The sequence below is a fragment of the Amyelois transitella genome, chromosome 24 (assembly GCF_032362555.1).
Source record: "Amyelois transitella isolate CPQ chromosome 24, ilAmyTran1.1, whole genome shotgun sequence".
NCBI lineage: Eukaryota > Metazoa > Arthropoda > Insecta > Lepidoptera > Pyralidae > Amyelois > Amyelois transitella.
In genome coordinates this window covers 4,636,521-4,658,244 of record NC_083527.1, presented here as the reverse complement: position 1 = coordinate 4,658,244, position 21,724 = coordinate 4,636,521, and the positions used below count along the sequence as shown (strand labels likewise).

Genomic DNA, 21,724 nt, shown 5'->3' with positions numbered 1-21,724 from the left:
GAACGATTGTGGACTCCAATGTATAAGGATAAGTTCCATGTGGTTCCTATTTCTTGTTCTTGGTTCCTAGCACTTAAGAATAGGATCACTCTATCTCTTTCACAGGGATGTCGTAAAAAGAGACTTAGGGAAACGCCACATCTAATTCGTTTTATACAATTTTCCATACTGGACTGGTAAAATCATAGTGTGTTAGGTGATGTCTTCCCGTGCAGATGAAAAAAGCCAAAAAAGGCTGAGGAAACCTTTTATTATATTTTAATCTCAATGGATATGATTAGGAGACGTTAAGCGGACTTTATAGACAGATTGCTTGACCCTCATTAGGTCTACTTGGACGGTTCTGTCTACCCCTTAAGGGATGCCTAAAGACGTGTTAAGAGTGTTACATGAAAGAATTAGTTGCACAATATAAAAAACCCCACGACTTCTACCTTACGAATATCTACCTACCTAACAATCTAGTAAGCAATTAAGGCGGTTATTACAGATTGCTTGTATTCTATAGTAGGAATAGATGTTGATTAGATATTGATAAGGCAATTTGTTACAAAACATCATGTTTCAGTTCAAAGTACTCGGACGTTTTTGCGTAAAAATACGAAATCTATTTGTAAACAATCTTTGAATTCTTACACAATTTGTGTGGGCGGGATTAGTCAAGGTTAATGGCGGGAAAGCTGTTTCCACTCGTACATACAACTATGATATATAACTTTAGAATCATTCATACAAATAGTGATAGTCCTAGAACATTATTCTAGGTCCAGACAAGCTGTCTGACAAATCTAGGGATTCAGGGACAATGGTATGTATTGCGAACATATAAATCAATATCATTAGAAAATAATTAATACAAACCTCCTCTATTGCTGTTTTAACAGGAGTAAACCTAAATATTACAAGTTGTGAGCCAGCATTGTACTGCTTATTTTTTGTGACTAGGAATATGTCGCGTAACTCTTCCAAGTTATCGATAACTAGTAAAGAGCGAAAAAGATGACAACATACAATTTTGGTAAGGGGGACAGAGGCAAAAAGAAAACTGTTGATGTGAATGAAATAAACTATAGGATTTTGATACAGTGCGAGTGAGGTGGATATAAAACACTGACTTTGTTCTTCATGGTTGGTACGCATGCGTCATTTGATTAACACAGGGCCGAAATTAACTAAATATTTTTAAACTTCTAATACTAGTCGCTCGCTCGCCACTATCGACCACGCGATTGCCCGTGACTTCGTTCACGGTAAATTCACTGATAATCTTTCATCCCCTCTTTAAACGCTTTCTCCTCCTTTTTCGCAATAAAAAGTAACCTATATTCTTTCTTAGTGTAAAAACTATCTATGTACCGTACCAACGTATCAGGTTTCAGTGGCGTGTAAGCGTAACAGACAGACAGAGTTATTTTTGCATTTTTATATTAATATAGTAGGGGTTATGATTTTTATGCCTAAGGAACTTAAAATTTTAGTGACATGACATCCTATGACCGAAATTTAGAACGTTATAAACATACTTAATTCCTAGACCTAAATACAAAAAACTCGCTTAACCAATTTTGATAAAATTTTACAGAAACGAGGAATACATATTTTGAAATACCGATGGTACGAGCAAAAATTGAAAGGTAATGCCGTATAGAATTATTTAAAATTTTATCTTCTTTATTATTCCTCTCCGGGAGAGAAGCAAGATTCTATGTATGTATAAATAAGATACGATAATTAGCTTGTACCTATTTTTGTATTGTTGAGTTGAGTACGGCCCTGGCAGAATACAATCAGCTGTTTGTAATGACAGTTCCTCTGACAAATACAAAATGGTTGAAAACTAAAGTTGGCAAACAAAGAAAGGCAGTGTAAATCGTGTATAAACGTTTAAAACCGTTTTTGAAGTGAGAGTTTGGTAGTTTAGTGTGTAATTAGTGATTTGTGCACAATGCTGGATTTGGAAATCATCCCCGAACGTTCCCTGGGCTGCGACGCCTGGGAATTCGTTTTAGGTGAGCTTCACGTATGTTTATTGAGAACGTCAGGCATTTGCGTTGTATTTCTGATGATGATTTCTTACGCAATATTGTTTTTGTTGCTAGTGCCCAATTCTGTGTACGTCTGGGATGAGTGTTTAGGTAAAATTTGTCAGCTACAGTCCTCTGAACATTGATTTTTTTGCTTGCGAATTGTGACGGTCGATCTCTTTGTTTCGTCTTGGATTGTTTATTTTTTTTTTATTGATAGACTTGACCGTGAAATCGGGTAGGTGTTACGTTGTTTTCACGATCGCAATGTTGATGACTTTTTAAAATTTCCACTATTGTACCTACTCATTCAGACATAAATTATATTATTTTAAGATAGTAATTGTTTAGTGGTACATAATTTCTTACTACCTTCTACCCAAATTATAGAATAGTTAAATCTTGTAATGTTTCATATTTAATTGCAAACATACATATTTTTACAACTTTGTTGTGGGGTGGACAAAGCCTTTAACTAAAGACCTTATCTTAGTGTGTAAAAACAATCTTATCAATATTTGAATTTTAAAAATGTAAAATCATGTAGGTGTTTCAGTAAAATAAAAAATCAACTGTATCCAATTGTACTGTACATCTAATCCATCATCAATATACAGCTCCAAACCACTTTACCACTACAAAGCATGCAAGTGACAATTTACATGCTGTGAAAAGATTTGGTAAAACTTTATCTACCTGAAAAAATACACAACCAGGAACATGTGAAAGGTGCAATGAGAAAAATTATGTGAAGAATGTCATGTCATATATTTTTTTAATATGGGAACCAATTATAAGATACCTACACATATTATATGTGATCACTCTAAATCAATATTCAAATAATCTTAATAATTGTAAGGAAGTCACAAAATAACACTAACTTGTATAAGGTATAGCTTTATTTAAAGGCTACAATTTTACATCATACCTATCATTGTCTTCATCATGTAGACAGCCTGACAGTGTTTTTCCAACTGCAAAGCCATGTTCAGCTGTATGGCTTAAGGATGGAATAAATTTTATGATTTTACACCAGGGTATCTATGTATACAATACTTTCTCATAAGCTCCAGGGTTGCACTTGGAGAGTATTTCCCATAATTCCCGCGGGAACTGGATTCAACTAGATTTTTTGATTTTCCGTCTTAAGCGGGTGGAGCTACTGGCTCTGTCTAGTATAAAATTTGGGTATAGATAGAGATATAAATAGAGTGTTTAAAAATGAAAAGTTGCTCATTGGTAAATTCCATTTTATCCTCTACAATGTACTATTCCACTAGTTACCTATAGAAGAGATAACAAAAAAGTGAGTCATTATTATCCTTCAAAATTCTGTTGCTAAGCAGCGGAACACCAAATTGACTACAAAATACAATATTTGTCCGGTTTAAACATATTAAGCTTACGATAACCTTTGCCGTGTGGTTCCCGTCACCAATAAAAAATTATTGGACCGTTTCATTCTTTTTCCTATGGATGACGTAAAAGACGACTAAGGGATATGCTTATAAACTTGGGGAGTCTTCTTTAAGCCGATGGGCTAGCAACCTGTCTCTCTCAATTCTATCATCAAGCCAAAAAGCTGACTGGGTCCTATCAGTGTTTTCAAGACTGATGGCTCTGTCGACTCCGCAAGGATATAGACCTGACTATATGTATGTATGTACAACCTTTGCGACCTGTTAAGCAGGTCTATTTTAAATATAATATGTTAAAAAATATATATCTATGGATATAAGTGTGGTAAAGGCGGACCCCACAGAAGTGGTACAAACACTAGCATATTTATTATCTTCTCTCTCTTTTTATTTAAGGTTTAATGAACAGATAGATGAAGAAGGTGCGCCGCGTGGTTTTCGGAACTTTAGAATAGAACCACTTATATCTTTCTCATGGATGACGTAAAAGGCGAAAAAGGAATAGGCTTATAAACTTGGGATTCCTTTTGTAGACGATAGGCTAGCAAACTGTCACTATTTAAATCACAATTCCATCATAAAGCCAGCTGAAGTTTCAGTCTTATCAAGAATGTTGGCTCTGTCGACTCCGCCAGGGATATAGACGTGGCTATCGCTGTCCCGCTACACGTCGTTATAAAAAGTGAAAAAGCGATAACATTTAATATTTAAGTATAGAACAACAAAAAAAAAAACAAAGAACCCTAAAATAAAGCAAAACAAAGCAATGACTGATAAAGATAAACACGTGGATAGCAAACTTAACATTACAGCTGTAAATTTTTTACGACAACAACAATCGATGGAAAACACAGTTTTACAGCTGCGGAATAAGTTTGTAGTTGAATGACTCCCTGACAAAGACCTTTTATCTGTCAATTACATTGTTTGTCAGCTCTTACCCGCCCGGTTTTGCTCATGTTTCTTAATATAATGGATTAATTAACTTATCATAATCATTTATTTCTTGAATACGTTCGCAAATAAAAAACATACATACATATGTATATATAATCACGTCTATATCCTTTGCGGAGTAGACAGAGCTAACAGTTTTTTCAAAATATTTTTTGTTTATTTTATTTTAGGTGAATATTTTCAATTATGTTTTAGAGTACATAATATAACTAAGTACTATTTAATGCATCATAAAACGTAGGAAAAAACATCGAAGTCGTAAAGTTAGTTTGTAGTTTAGGAGGTGACTAAATGACACGACGTTTAGAGGTAATAAATTTTTTAATTATAAATTTATACACTTATTTATTTACTTAACTCTCAACTTCTTACACTTTTACACTTATATAATAAAAAAACTAAGTTTTACCCCCAGCTTTGCTTTGCGCCACATAAAAAGAATACAGGTTTTTCGAAAATCCCACGGGAATTATCGTTTTTACCGGTAGGAAAAGTACCCTATGTCCTATACCCTCCACAGGTTCCTAATTATATAGAGGTATACGCAAAATTGCAAGAAGATTTGTTTAGAAGATAACGCGTGAAGAGTTAACAAACAAACAAACTTACTTTCGCATTTATAATTATGATTTACAAAAAGCGAACTTATTGCATCGCAAATCCTTAACTAATCAAAAATCAAAAAAATTATTGCCACTAATTCTCCACACGCGTTTTAACTTTAATATTACATATACATATAATATATGTACGTTGCTAGCCCATCGCCTAAAAAAAGAATCCAACGTTTATTAGCATGTCCCTTAATCGCCTTTTACAACATTTATCATCAACATCCATGGGACAGAAATGGAGTGGTCCTATTAACTGAACTGTAATATTAAAGTATAGAGAGAAAAAGGCGGGTAGGTACTTAATCTCAAGAGAAGTGCCCGAGTCAAAAGGAAAAGTGGCGAGAATAATTATTCCAGCATTTATTTATTTCTTTACTAGCTGTGCCCGCGACTTCGTCCGCGTGAAATAGTTGTTTTGGGCATCATTGAAGGATGAATAATTTTCCCCGTTTTTCACATTTTCCATTATTTCTTCGCTCCCAATAGTTGCAGCGAGATATAGCCTAAAGCCTTCCTCGATAAATGTCTATTCAACACAAAAATAATTTTTCAATTCGAAACACTAGTTCCTGAGATTAGCGCGTTCAAACAAGCAAACTTCAGCTTTATAATATTAGTATAGATTATAAGGAGCAAAGAAATAATGGATAATGTGAAAAAAGAAACGGGGAAAATTATTCATTCTTGAGGGCTTCAATGATGCCCTTGAGGGTTTCAATGATTTCCAAAATAACTATTCCACGCGGACGAAGTCGCGAGAACAGTTAGTACGAAATATATTATGTAGAACTAGGTCATTGGTTTGAAATACAGTAAAAGCTCCCTATTCGCGCTTCCGTCATTCGCGTTTTCACTATTCGCGGTTTAAAAAAATGCAACCCAATTTCTTTATTCGCGGCTAAAAATTTCTTTATTCGCGGATCTTAAATTTCATACAAAATTCCAATAGGTGTTTAAGGCAATATCTTTTGCAAGTGCCGTCAAATGGTACCGCCGAGCACTTTGACCTAAGCCGCCTTTGTCGCATTTGCCGCAAACACCGCGGTTGGCGTTTTTGAAAATGTAAACAAACAGAAGAAAGCAACCTTATTTCTGAAAAAATAAAGATATTTTTAAATGTTGCTTTTCCGTTTTTTGCCTATTTTATTGTTTTATCATTCACATTCGTTACAAAAATTGTGATCAAGTAACACGTCTCTACTGCTCTCTTCGTTCTTCGTAATTAATAATGTCAACTAAAAAAATTGAGAAACGCTTTTCTTCACGAAAAAAATCTGTGTTACTGCTTAAAGTGAAAATAGAAATGCTTGATCGTTTACGCCTTGGAGAGTATCTAGGAACGTATCCCCATAAACCCATATAAATTACCATTCTGTATTCACGGTTTCCGTATTCGCGGCATATTTATGGAACATATACCCCGCGAATGAAGAGATTTTACTGTATTTCATTAAATGAAACATAATGACAGTGGAAAAAATATCGCACTTATCAACCAATTATATGCTTTATATTATGTGCAGACAATGAATAGTGAAAACAATGAGGCAGTCTTAAAAGGGCACCCATTATCATTGCAATGTTAACACAATGCGGGTTATGACTAATATAAAAACGTTTGTGTAAAATAGCGACGTATAATAATTAAAAAGTACGCATCATTTTTCATAGAATATATATATATACATAATCACGTCTATATCCCTTGCGGGGTAGACAGAGCCGGCAGTCTTAACGTTCAGCTGTTCGGCTTAATGATATAATTGAGATTCAATTAGTGACAGGTTGTTAGCCCATCGCCTGAAAAAAAGAATCGCAAGTTTATAAGCCCATCCCTTAGTAATTGTTGGCTCTGTCTACTCCGCAAGTTATAGTGGGATTTTCACATGTGCTACAATGCTCATCGAATCTACCACCGGCGCCATCTTATATGTATTTAACTATTTTAAATTTTATTGAGCCTTAAAAGTAAAATATTTTGTAACACATTTTCTGCCAGTCAACCTTTACCAGTTTCGACTCCGGAAACCATACGACTTCTTATATAATACTTAGTTAGTCTATGTAGTAAAATGTTTACTAAAACCGGACAATCTTTATGGTATCTAACATCGATTATGATAATCTTGCGTATGCGCACAGTCATTTGTTTACTGTCATTGTTATTATAACGGCGCAGTAGTTTCCACAAACTTTGTTTGTTTGATAAACGCAAGGTCGCGATATAAAGTTGTTTATCAAAACAGTTTGGGAAATTGGCGGAAAAGTAGGATTAAAGGAGTTCCACCTGTCCTCATATCGCAGGTTAAATAATTTTAAGAGTTTTACACCAATAGGAAAACACAATAGGACCACTCCATCTCTTTCCCATGGATGTCGTAAAATCTGACTAAGGGATAGGCTTGTAAAATTGGTATTTATCTTTTAGGCGACAGGCTAGCGATCTGTCACTGTTTGAATCTTAATTCTATCATTAAGCCAAACATCTGAACGTAGCCTATCAGTCTTTTTAAGAGCTAAGGCTCTGTCTACCCCGCAAGGGATATGGACGTGATTATATGTATGTTTGTATGTATGAACGGGAATCCTGTCAACAGAGAGACGTAACTGGGACTATAACCAGAAATATACTTAGTGAACATTTTCCTTTGAAAACGCGAGATTCAAAAATTAGCAGTCTATATTATCTTCTTAAACCACTGTCACTTGATATAAGAAAGTTCCCCTATTTTCTCTGTCTATATGTAAGGATGCGCTAATCTCGGAAAGTTGTGGACGGTTGTTCCTGATTGAAATGTTGGAAAGAGGATTTTCTAAAGAAGGTTTATATGTATTAACAAATGCTCCCCGCTCGAAGCCGTCGCGCTTCGCTAATGAAATGATAAAATAATGAAATAAATTAAATTTTTCATTTGTTTTTCAGGGATGCATTTCTCGCAGTCCGTGGCCATTATACAAAGTCAAGTCGGGACGATACGTGGAGTACAAGTTCTATACAGTGATCAGGTAAATCAATCAATCGTCATCAATCTATACATACATACATAAAATCACGCCTCTTTCACGGAGGGGTATGCAGAGACAACCTCTTTCCACTTGCCACGATCTCTGCAGACTTCCTTCGCTTCATCCACATTCATAACTCTCTTCATGCAAGCTCGGCGGTTTCGGGTACTATCAATCTATACTAATATTATAATCTATATCTATTCTATCTATCTATATCTATACTAATTATAAAGCTGAAGAGTTTGTTTGTTTGAACGCGCTAATCTCAAGAACTACTGGTTCGAATTGAAAAATTCTTATGGCGTTGAATAGACCATTTATCGAGGAAGGCTTTAAGGCTACACAAGGCTTAGGGATATAACATCACGCTGCAACTATAAGGAGCAAAGAAATAATGGAAAATGTGAAAAAAAAACGGACAAAATTATTCATCCTTGAGGGCTCCAATGATGCCCTAAATAACTATTCCACACGGACGAAGTCGCGGGCACAGCTAGTAACTTATAAAGATAGATAAATAAAATGTTTATTCGACAATGCTTCAAACACAAATAAATATAACAATAACAAATCCCTTAAACTAACACAGGTGTGCTGTAGCAAGTCGAAATGGTCATAACTGTGATTTTTTGCACTGAAAGTGTACAAAAACGCTGATTTTCAGTTAACTAATTAAAAAAAACTTTGCATTGCGTACTGGCTGAGAGGCAAAATACGGCTGTAAAACATAGCTCTGTGTAAAAAAAAATTACCCCATCCAGGATTTCATACCTTTAAAATCAGACCAGCTAAATACATTTTTCGTATGTACCTACATCCACACAAAAAATAGTTTATTGGTATCGCCTTTAGTTGATTGGTAGACAGACAGTGTCACATGAGAATGTAGTTCGTGTTGGTGGTTTAAAAAAAAAATATATTTTTTTTTAATTTTCAGAGCCCCCTGTCGGTGGACCTAGTAATTAATATGCCTCAGGACGGCATCCGGTTGATTTTCGACCCGGTGGCGCAGAGGCTCAAGATCATAGAGATATACAATATGAAATTAGTTAAACTTAGGTATAGGTAAGTTATCTTAAAATTATATATTTATTTTTTCTGCTTTAGGATTAATGTGAAGTTGAGCTTTTATTTATTTGACGAAGTATTAGTTTTTATATTCATTCATATTTTTTATGTGCATTCATTCGTCCACGATTTAGATTTATTAAGATATCTCTAAAAATGCTGCAGTGAAGTTTGTTTCGCCGCTTCTTCTACACATGCGCTTTGGAAGCGGTAATAGTTATAATTAGATTGTAGTTGTAGATTGTAGTAAAATTGAACACCTTGAATCCAATTTTGAATATTCAATTCCTTTTACTCTAAACCATAAGTTTGGAAGAATTGAAGCGGTGATTGCAAATATAAAAAAAATATTGTTTTATCAAGGAAGGCATCTTTACCTAGCGACACTCATCCACCACGATATCAATGTTTACACATGTGACCATTGACACGTTATTAATTAAATTGGTCGTTAAGAGTAGTGACCTGACCTTTGTAGGAATGTTTTGATTACGAACAGAGCCGGCGATATTCAATATTCCATACCAAAACGTGAAATAAACCTTATTATGTTTAAGTTATTGTCCAATGAAATTATTTCGTACCAGTAAATATCAGTCACTAACCAAATTCACCACTTATGTATTAGTCCAAGATCCCAGAGCCGTAAGACACAACTTATTTTCTAAAGAATGGATCTTTCGATTCTCAGTAGTCTTTCATGTACTTTTAATACCTGCATGTTTGTGAGACTTGCCCAGTGACACCTGCGCAGGTACCAGGCGAGAAAGGTAACTAAAAATCACAGTTACTTAACTTAAATTTTTATGACTGATTTTTATATATATTTTATAGACTATTACTCTGAAGTCATATCAGAGAAGTCAGACGCTTTCCATGCGCCAGAACTTTTGTCAGACGCTTTAAAGCTCTATCAAAAAAAAATTAACTTAATTTATTTTTAAATGTCTGACTTATATATATGTTATTCAGATAACTATTACAAAGTTGTATTAAATCAGTCAGACAGTTTGTAATGACCAAACACCCCTTAAACACAAGAATTACTCAGCCTCGAGTATGAGCGCGATAGCACAATGCGCATGCGCGTCAGAGTAAAATATCTAATATTTGAAAAGTACTTACTGTTTTCAATTTCATATTTTTGCATATCTATTCAAATACGATGAAATTTATAATTAAAATAATAATTAATCATTTTTAAAATAATATAATATATTGCTTACTGTATATAAAAATAAAAATGTAAAAAAATTTCTCTATTTGTTTCAGTCAAAATATTAAATGTACAGACAAAATATTTTTACCGTATGATTATATGTAGTATTTTGATTTTCAATTTTTTTAATAAATACTCAAACAACATAAAAAAAAAATTTTTTAATAAAAATTAATATATATCTTGTTATTGTTGGGACTCAAACCCGGACCGCCAACTTCACAGTCTCACGCGCTAACCACTGGACCATCGAAGCCGTTGCGGTGGTGTCGAAATTAAAGTAGACTACATACATATGGTCACGTCTATATCCCTTGCGGAGAAGACAGAGCCAACAGTCTTGAAAAGACTAAATGGCCACGTTCAGCTATTTGGCTTAATGATAGAATTGAGATTCAAATAGTGATAGGTTGCTCGCCCATCGCCTAAAAAAGAATCCCAAGTTTGTAAGGCTATCCCTTAGTCGCCTTTCACTTATATTTATATGTTATAGGTTTACTATTACTATACTATTTTTTAATTGTTTATGATTTTATTTTTACGGAATATTCTGCCAGCAACGACAATCTAACTGATGATGAGGACGATGACTTGAGTTTTGATGATGAAGATGATAAAGAGACAATAAAATAATTATTCAATTGATTAATCATAATTAATTATTTTTTTATTGAAATTATTATAATAGATATATTTTTTTAAATAAATTAAAAATCATTCTTTTTGAAAGGCTATTGCTACAAAAAAATTCATTTTCCCCTATTTATATGCAATATATTATATTATTTTAAAAATGATTAATTATTATTTTAATTATAAATTTCATCGTATTTGAATAGATATGCAAAAATATGAAATTGAAAACAGTACCTAAGTACTTTTCAAATATTAGATATTTTACTCTGACGCGCATGCGCATTGTGCTATCGCGCTCATACTCGAGGCTGAGTAATTCTTGTGTTTAAGGGGTGTTTGGTCATTACAAACTGTCTGACTGATTTAATACAACTTTGTAATAGTTATCTGAATAACATATATAAAAGTCAGACATTTAAAAATAAATTAAGTTAATTTTTTTTTGATAGAACTTTAAAGCGTCTGACAAAAGTTCTGGCGCATGGAAAGCGTCTGACTTCTCTGATATGACTTCAGAGTAATAGTCTATAAAATATATATAAAAATCAGTCATAAAAATTTAAGTTAAGTAACTGTGATTTTTAGTTACCTTTCTCGCCTGGTACCTGCGCAGGTGTCACTGGGCAAGTCTCACAAACATGCAGGTATTAAAAGTACATGAAAGACTACTGAGAATCGAAAGATCCATTCTTTAGAAAATAAGTTGTGTCTTACGGCTCTGGGATCTTACTCTATATCACCAATTTATTTCCAGCGGTATGTGTTTCAATTCTCCTGAAATAACGCCATCTATCGAACAAGTGGAGCACTGTTTCGGGGCGACGCACCCCGGGCTGTACGACTCCCAGCGCCATCTGTTCGCGCTCAACTTCAGGGGACTGTCGTTTTATTTCCCTGTCGATAGCAAATTCGAGGTCAGTGAGATTTGATTGTTTTTAAATGTAGTCGAAATGCGATTAGTTTGCTTGAACGTCGGAAATGGGTTTTGGGTTTGATACTCAGTTTAGAAAAATATTTGTATTACAAAAGAATTTTATGTGTATTTTGTTTGATTTCTTTGTGCCGTGTGGTTCTCGGCTCAAATACGAAACAAAAAAGAATAAGACCACTCCATCTCTTTCCGATGTATGTCGTAAAAGGCGACTAAGGGAGAGGCTTACAAAATTGCGATCCTTTTTTTAGGCGATGGGCTAGCAACCTGTCACTATTTGGATCTCAATTCCATCATTAAATCTACCCTGTAAGGGATATAGACGTGACTATATGTATGTATGTATGTTGTTTGTGTTATAGCCGGGGTACGCGCACGGACTGGGCTCCTTGCAGTTCCCCAACGGCGGGTCGCCCGTCGTGTCCCGCACCACCATCTACCATGGATCTCAACACCAGGTATGTTTGTTGGCAATACAATATTATTTTATTGTACTCATGGCAAGCGAGAGGTTGGAATACTCATACGTTATTACCACTTTTATAAGTTACACTGATGTCAAGTACATCAGTGAAACTTAACGCAAAAGTTAAATTCTTGTGAGGCTCGATGATATTTTAGCCTGTCAGACCATTTGAAACGAACTGAACTGTCCGTTCTGAGCGAGATAGCAGGAAACATTTGTTTTTCGGATTTTCACTTTAATGTACTCGTAATAAGGTCGTTATTTTAATTAGTTTTCATTCCTATGAGATGAATAATGAGGTCGCTTTTGCATAAAATTATGGCATTACGCCTGTGTGGCTCTATAGGTAATTATTTTCTTCCAGGCCAGCAGTTCAAGCGGCGGCCTCTGTCAAGCCCCACTGCCGGATTTGCCCCTGTGCTGCTATAGGCACCAGCTACACCTGAGACGATGCGATGTACTGAGAACTACCACTGCCACTCTAGGGCTGAGACTGCACATGTTCGCTGAGGGTAAGAAGCTGTCTTCAAGATATAACTTTGCGTGATTGTGCTGTATTTAAAATTTCTGAGTTTTAGATAGAAAAAGAGTCGCGCAAAAGATTGACCCTTGAGATACCCCAGCGTTAATTCTTGTAAGTCAAAAGTAAAGCCGTTCAAAACGACTTCAATAGACCACTTTTACTTCTTAAATCTGTAATCCAAGTGTTAAACCCAACAAGGATACCATAAGCGAGAAGTTAGCCAAGAGACAGCCATAAAAAACCTTATCTAAAGCCTTAGTAGCCTTAGTTTCAAGCGAAACGTGGAGTGTTTCACCATGCATTTTAGGACGCAGTTTCCTGTACTGCTAAGTACCGAAAACTTAATATTCACTATTTTTAACCGCCTTCTAAAAAGGAGGATATCGATTGAAGGCAAATGTCAATTACAAAAGTAATAACAGACTTGCATTCATTTAATCTCATCAAATTTAGACAATGTACATTCGTCCATTGATTTAAGATATATTTTATATTTTTAAATTGACGTCCGGTGAATATGTTACAGTTTGTTTTACCGCTCGTTTTGGAAGCGGCAGTAGATTTAATTATATGTTGTGTTGACGTCATTTAGTGATATTTGTATTGTAATATCTATGTTATACATCTACCACCGCCACTTGCTATAAGAGCCAAAGTATGTAAGATAATGATAACTCACACTTTACATTCTTCAACATCCTTTAAAATAACCAACATTCCCCTTTTTCCAGGCACGAGCAGAACTCTAGAATCGGTCCCGCGTTCGATCCGTCGCGTCGTACGTTTCGGCGACAGCTGTCAAAGCGTGTGTCGGGCCTTAGGAGCCCCGGCCAGATTGTATTATAAAGCGGACGATAAGATGCGCATACACCGCCCCACCGCTCGCCGCCGCCCGCCCCCCGCCACTGACTACTTCTTGAACTATTTCACGCTGGGATTGGTGAGTTTTTCTCTCTTTCACACTGTATATTGTCACAAGGTATAGGTATCTCTTTCATATTATCTAGCTACAAGATTGTATTACAAGCAGATACATAGGTATCTTTCTCTCTCAAAGTGTGTAGGTAGCCATAAGTTTGTATTACAAGATCAGCTATATGGCTTAATCATAGAATTGAGATTCTAATAGTGACGGCTTGCCAGCCAATCGCCTAACAGAAGAATCCCGAGTTTATTAGGCTATCCCTTAGTCGCCTATTACGACATCCATGGTAAAAAGCAAAGAAAACCGCAGGATGTTTATCTACAACGAAACTATTTCTCGGATTTTTGCATTCAAAGACAAATAAAAAGATTATGTAATCAAAAACGCTTCGTCTTTTGCAGGACGTGTTGTTCGACGCCCGCACACACCAAGTGAAGAAGTTCGTACTGCACACCAACTACCCGGGGCATTACAACTTCAACATGTACCACCGCTGCGAGTTCCAACTGGCGGTGTTGCCTGACAAGTGAGTGGTTCATGACTAACTTGTTGTGTTCAACAAGAGCCAATGTTGCAATGTGCCGTGTGGTTCCCGGCACCATTGCAAAAAAGAATAGGACCACTCCATCTCTTTCCCACGGATGTCGTAAAAGGCTACTAAGGGATAGGCTTATAAACTTGGGATTCCTCTTTTAGGCGATGGGCTAGCAACCTGTCACTATTTGAATCTCAATTCTGCCACTAAGCCAAACAGCTGAGCGTGGCCTATCAGTCTTTTCAAGATTGGTGGCTCTGTCTACCCCGCTAGGGATATAGACGTGATCATATGTATGTATGTTCAACAAGAGAGAGATAGAGAATGGCATCTAACTAAAGAGTCGGTACTCCGCATCAACTGCTTGGGTTATTTAAATTTCAACACGTACCAACGCTACGAGTGGTTGATCACAGAACTGTAACAATATATGTAGAAATGTCATGTGGTCGTAGCCGCCGTGCCAAAGTTAAGATTAAAGGGACTTAACTGGGCGTAATATACCCGGGATGGCGTAAATGTCGCGACAGCTACATACTCGTAAACTTACGCGTTTATAATATTAGTTTACATTCATCACCTTTAATTTCAGATGCGATCCTAACTCGCTAGTGGACAACCGTACGGCGGTCACAATAACAGCGTACAGCAAGTGGGAGGTGGTCTCGCGAGCTTTACGCGTTTGCGAGAGGCCCGTGGTGCTCAACCGGGCTTCCTCCACCAACACCACCAACCCATTCGGCTCCACGTTCTGCTACGGGTACCAGGACATGATCTTTGAGGTGAGAATCCACTGGTTTCTCGTTTGTAATAACAAGATTATGCTGAGAAATTTAGAGAATTTTGGAGATTACTTAGGTAAGTTGTATTTCCGATCCAATTTTAATTTGGACTCTCTTGTTTCTCGCTTGATATTTACTAAACATTATCAGAATATGACCACGATCTTGATTCTTCTTTGCAATAACCGCGTACAGCGACCTTTGATGTGAGATACAACACATTTCCCTGCCCTCTATATATCTAGAAATCTAGATCTGTATTTTATTGTGAAAGAAGTAAAGTGAGAGGCTCGTGATGCTCAACCGAGCTTTCTACAACAACACCAATAACCCTATTCGAAAATTCACTCCTCAAAAATATAACTTCGTATCCCAACGATTGGTTGGCTCAATTTCTCGTCAAAAATTACAGCGAATAACCATTTTTCCGTCTTCAACAACTCGTACAGCAAGGACATAGGTGACTGTTAGCGAATAGTTTGATTGTTTTTTGAACTTGACTTATAAAAGTCAAATTTTGTTAACAGGTGATGTCGAATAACTACATTGCGTCGATAACTTTGTACCAACCAGAGGGGTCCAGGCCTCACTACGCGGTCAACTCTATCGCGTGACACAGCCAGGTGACTGCTTATATGTTATTTATATATCATGTTTTTAATTAATATAAAATTCACTTACAAATACAAAAAAGTGTGAGTTTTTATGTTTGTTACCTACTCTATCTTGCAAAATATCTGAATGGTTTTAGATGAAAATTCCACAGTTTGACAATTATTAATATTTGGGGCATCTCTTCAAGAAAACGAAAGACTGAATAGTTTAATACCTACCTTAAGATAAGTTTAAGTTTTTTTTTTTCCTTTTTAAGGGCGTATTTTTACTCAATCATTGTTTTACAGGTATCACCCAGCAAAGGTAAATATGCGTCCTGAACACTTTTGGTTCTCAATCTCAAAAAACAAAACCTCCACTAGTGGCAACAACACCGTACCAATGTTGCCACAACAAAAAACAAACTTCAGTAGAAGTGACCACATATCCCTTACATGAATGAGCACCTAAGAGAAACAGTATTTTAAAAAAAATGTGATAAAACCTGTGAAAAAAAAACTCAAAAAAAAAGTGAGTGACAGATCTCAGGAGTGTAAGTTTTAATTTAATTCCTTAGCATCAATGGACGAAATAGTAAAAAAAAGTAATAATTTTATTTTATAAATAATGTAATTAAGTTTTCAAATTGCGGACAGTTAATGATTAAATTAGTCAAATGTGTTCGTTTTTCATTTGTGATGTGGTGTGATTGGCCATGATATTAAATCATATTTTTTTTGGCTACTGTTCAAAATACATTAAATTCGGTGGCTGAGTAGACCTGTAGTTATTTATTTTATGTAGTGTTTGGTTTGCTCATAGCTAATATTCCATTGAATATTAAATATTTGAAAATTTATAATTTATAAGATGTTTTTTTTTCATAACTACCACTATATGTTTGAAGGACCAAATTTTAATAAGAAAAAATATACCTTTCGCAATACATAACTTTTTACTCTTATCGAAATTTAAATACGTAATTATTCGTTGTTTTTTTTTATATCGCAGTTTCAGCCAGTATGAACGATATTGTGGCCAATTAACACCACCACATTAGACATAGACTGTTGTACATATTTTTGAAAAAAGAAATTGACAAAAAGTAATAATATTAAATCGATGTATTTTTTCTAAAGATGATTTTCATGGAGAGTTTGCTAATGAGTGTGTGAATGTGATTATGAATCTAAAAAAATATTTTCTCTATGACAGCACCACAGTTCAACGTTTTTTTTATTGAAAAGTGAGTGAGCCGAGGAATGTTACATAATTTTGAATAATTTTAAATAATTAATTTCTTAAATTGCATACAGTTTCGCTTTACGTTTTTTGGCATAATATTTCGCATAAAGTTGAAAAGTTATGCGAAATGATGATTAAGTTATGACGAAAATTGTTATGCAAACTAAATGTATGCCATTTAATTATATGGGAAACATAAGTATCCAATTTTGACATGTGAAATATTTTATTTTATTTATTTCTTGGGAGTAAAAAATCCTACTTTTAAAAATTAATAACTATGTCACTTTTATGAAAATATTTTGATGTGACAGTTTAGATATGTGTTCAAGAGTTATTTTACGTTTTATACGTATACTACGTTTGCACACCATAATATTAATCTAATTTGGATTTTTAGTGACCATTTTAGAATAACAAGTTTATATACTTCTGGTAAAGTAACTCTGTTGTATGGATTTTATGATTATGACAAAATAAATCTCACTTAAGCATGAGTAAGAGCGAAGTAAATTTAGTGTGACGTTACGGCTTTCGAAATGCTTAAAATATAGTATTTTCGATATACGCCCGTATAAGTTCGTGTAGTATGTGTGTGTGTTTGTGACACGACGTCTTTGTAACACGGTTCAGTCACAAAATTAACATTTTTTAGTTATGATCAATTCTCATATAGAAATGTCTGTCTATTTCGATATCATGGATACTCATTCTTAGATAACTGCGAAAGGCTCTTTTACTTGTAAAATGGTCGTCCAAAATCAATACAATTATTTTACAATTGAAAACCTTTCGCAGGAATTTTTTTAATAAATTAACTCGCCAATATAGATGTTTCTTGTTGTTTTTGACAGCTGTAATTTTTCCTATAGTTTTTGTAATTACTTGTAAGTACTTTTGTTTCGTGTAAATGGTAATTAACATTTATGAAATAAGCTGTGGAATATTGTGACGTAATATTTTTTATTAACAATTCACGCACAATTGCCGTATGTTCTATATAATCTGTCATTTTGACAGCTGTCAAATTTCGACATTGAACAGGGCGTCATGGTGTTTAAAAAGTAAATGTACAAATAGTTTGTCGATGGTCGCCGTGGTAACAGTTTTAAGTCATCCGTTTTTCTATTACTATCGGTAATTAAGATTAGCCCAGGGTTAAAGGCCACTATTAGTTCATTTATTTTTACAGATATGACGCCTAGGATATATTTTTAATAATCGAAAATAGAATGCAACTATCAGACCTCTTTGTGCTTATTGGCTTCTACCAGTGCCAATCTTGTTGGACTCTTATACACGGTGTCAAGTTATAATTTTGAATAATATGAGCTTAATGTAGAAAAACCGCGCGGAAGGACGGTTGTGATGTAAAAGAAGCCTTCTGCTGGGGCGTAATGACATCTTGTAGGATTTAGTGTTGCATTATAGGATTTGAGCTATTTTGGCAGTTATTGTGTAAGGAGATATTATTTTAATTCAAAGTTATGTCCTGCTCCTTTAGGGCATGGGATAATTCGAAATATGAATGTGTAATTGTTTAAATGCTTCAAAATATATTTTTTTATATTTATAGGCAGTAAACTTAGAAATTCACGAATGCTGTCATACTAATTTTCATTCGAAGACGAATGAAAATTACTATGACAGCATTAAGGACTTTTCGTAAAGAAAGAAGAAATTTGTGTAGGTAGGTACTTTTGATGTGGTTAATAAATATCACCTTAAACATGAAGCTAAAATATGTTATGCAAAATTAAAATGGTTAATATTGCAAACTGCTTCCCGCTTTATATCGGTGGAATAAGGTCTATATTTAGCCACTTTTCGAAGTACTTTTACATTTTATTCGTCTCGTCTGAAAATATCCTTGCCAGTTAAAATAGCTCAAACTATAAACATTTTTATCTATGCACAACAAATCACTTGTGTGTGTCATAATTTATAAGTGGCTGTGGTGCCATACAAAAAAAAGTTAAAAATTTGACAAATAATATAATAAAAAAAAGTATTAAATCTAAGGTAGCGATTGCTACGATTTCGACGTTGTGTGTAGCCAGCTGAATTTTTTTTCTATTGTAGAATTTTTGTTTTAATTTTTGGATTTTTTTGTGCTACTCATAAGGATGATAGCAGTCTTGTAAATGTAATTGAAGAAGTAGCTTAGGTTTAAATGTGTAATTTCAAATATACAAAGGCAATTTACATAATTATTATATCTTATACCAAAAATGTGTTCAATTTCACTGACTAAAAGTAATACTTTTTGATATAATCAAAAAAAAAAATTGTAAATAGTCAGTTTTAAAATGAAAAAAAAAGTATTTCTGAAAAAGTGAGTTATTTCCAGTCTTTTCACTTGCTTTCCTATTTAGAATTGTTTGAAGTTATGGCGGCCGCACACAACATCGAATTATTTTTATAACGATAATTAGCTTACGTTTGTCTGCGTTCTGTAAATCGCAGTTTCGTCACTTAATTCATAATGTTTGTATATGTCAGCCTTGAATTTGGTCAAATAAAACGGCGTTATCTAGGTGCAAACATACCAAATATTTCTAAGGTGGAACTGACAATGAGCTCGCCTTCGTTGATAAAAAAAAATCTCCAAGGAACAAAATGTCCATAAAAAAAAATTTACAAGCTGCTTTGTTTTCTTTTTTTTTTGCACGGAAAAAATTTCATAAGACTTGAATCAGCTTATATTTTTCTAAATTATTATATAGTTTCAGTGGTTTAAATATAAAATAGTACTCGAAAAAAGGTATTATTTCACATTTTTCTTACAGCTTGACCGGTAATCTGATGTTCCAAGCCTTTTAAGTATTTGGTATGTTTTGTATTAAACCAGTATTTCTCTGATATATATTTGATGTAATCAATACTCAGAAAATCATGTTAAGCTTTACAATATGTTATAATTATTTGTTGATAATACTAATGGTAATAGATTCAATTTATATTTAAGTTTTATACACACGCATAATGCTATAATTTAATCATATGTAATTATATTTTTTAAACAGCCATTTTGTAATAATAGTTGTTTTTTTTTTAAACATCGTGCCTTTTATGCTTAGTTAAATGTCAATACCTCTACAAGGATATATTAATGTCATATTAAAAACAACAAATTGATGTACGGCCACATTGTAAAGTTTTTACTACCTACATACGTATCGAGGTGGTATAATTTATGTGGCCCACTGTACAATAAGTATACACATAATTCATTTTGATAAGCATTTTGATTTGTGCTACCACTAGAGGTATTGAACAGAAAATATAAAATCTTGTTATCAATCGGTAATAGTTAATTTTTTAATCCGATTATTGGGTCTATTTTTTTTTTTTTGGAATGAGGAAAATGGCGCGACCCTACCTACTGCCACCCTACAAAGGGGACTGTTAAATAATATTTTTAATCAAGTTCTTTTTTTAAATATAGAATCTGTAATACATTAAACATACGTTATAAGTGGCCAGTGCCAACTACCTCTTAAATAGTTTTTGTTAAACGCGATTTTTTTTACTACATACATAAGCCGATTCAAATTTTATTCTATAAGGCTGACATAATAAAATCGTATAATATAATTGTAGAGTATATTATACGTGTGTAGCGTTATATTATGCATTTAGTGATTAACAAACTTAATGGATAGCTAATAGACAAGATCTTTCTTACAATATATAAAACTATATTTTAAGTAGAAACAATTGTAATGAGGCATAATATAACGAGAGCAAATGTTTTCAAATCGAATTTCTCAGCCAGCTTTTACTATTTAAATGTTGCCAGGTAAAACTGCAAATTTGAGAAATAGTTTTTAATTTATTGCTACCATATTGTAAAAATTGTTGAAAAGTCAATTTGTTAAAGTTATTGTGTTATAAACGAAATATGATAACAATAGTTTGCATTGTGTTTGTACTAAATTTGATCTTTGGTATTGAAATGGTAAAAATGGTCTGGTAGTTAAAATAAAGAATTCACACTCATTTTTATCTTTTTGTTTGATAATTGGTCAAATGCTTAGTACAAAACACATTATGTAAGCGATTAAAGCACTAAAAAGCAATGTATGGGTGACGAGAGTTGGAAAATAAAAACCAAAAACTGCAATGTTGCCATAATTATTTTGTCATTTCACATCATGGTACCTTTCCAGGGCCCCGATTCTACTAATTTTTGTATCGTGATTGCCGCTCAAATCATTTCCTAACAAACTACTTAGCTGCTACCAAATTTCATTAAAATCGGTTCAGTGGTTGAGGCGTGAAAGCGTAACAGACAAACAGATAGACAGTTTATTTCGCATTTATAATATTTTTGTAGGCATTTGGCATTCTGCTAATAATTTTATGACCCTTGGTTTACGTCTGCACATTTTGCGACCACTGGTCCAAACACATCCAAACGGTATTCTGACAAGATTCTGGCATAACGATAGCTAAATAAGTAATAACTTTTGTACAAAGGGAACCGCCTCCAATTGATATCCTCATTTTTTGAAGTCGAGTCAATTCCACCATAAATCCAACTGAATTCGAGTTGTTTTGATACAATTGGATCGCCTCTGTCTGCCCCTAAAGGAATAAAGCGTAAGCATTTGCATTTGAGACGTTTCTATCACTTCTAACATTCTTCAGAGACATTAGATGTTTTATTTCTACATTGCCTACTTAAGTATGCAAGACTAATTATGTATGCTTATTGCAGATCCAAATAACCTATTTTTAAGTCTCGTTTAATCCAGCTAAATGATATTAGC

General features: G+C 34.2%; 1 protein-coding gene across 1 annotated transcript; it reads left to right on the top strand.

Moving 5' to 3' along the window:
• Positions 1–1,796: 1,796 nt before the first annotated feature.
• On the top strand, positions 1,797–21,077 carry LOC106135964 (PHAF1 protein CG7083). The gene is made up of 11 exons (XM_013336389.2): positions 1,797–2,009; positions 7,940–8,022; positions 8,963–9,090; positions 11,703–11,862; positions 12,242–12,337; positions 12,710–12,857; positions 13,600–13,808; positions 14,195–14,319; positions 14,921–15,110; positions 15,638–15,733; positions 16,013–21,077. Exons 1-10 carry the CDS (start codon positions 1,946–1,948, stop codon positions 15,722–15,724), a joined length of 1,290 nt encoding a protein of 429 aa, XP_013191843.1. The 5' UTR covers positions 1,797–1,945; the 3' UTR covers positions 15,725–15,733; positions 16,013–21,077.
• Positions 21,078–21,724: the final 647 nt, after the last annotated feature.

Coding starts and splice junctions, on each gene's coding strand:
- LOC106135964 (XM_013336389.2), top strand. CDS start 1,946: ATGCTGGATTTGGAAATCATCCCCGAACGTTCCCTGGGCTGCGACGCC. Junction 12,858..13,599: donor ACTGCACATGTTCGCTGAGG/GTAAGAAGCTGT, acceptor CCCTTTTTCCAG/GCACGAGCAGAACTCTAGAA. Junction 15,111..15,637: donor ACCAGGACATGATCTTTGAG/GTGAGAATCCAC, acceptor TTTTGTTAACAG/GTGATGTCGAATAACTACAT.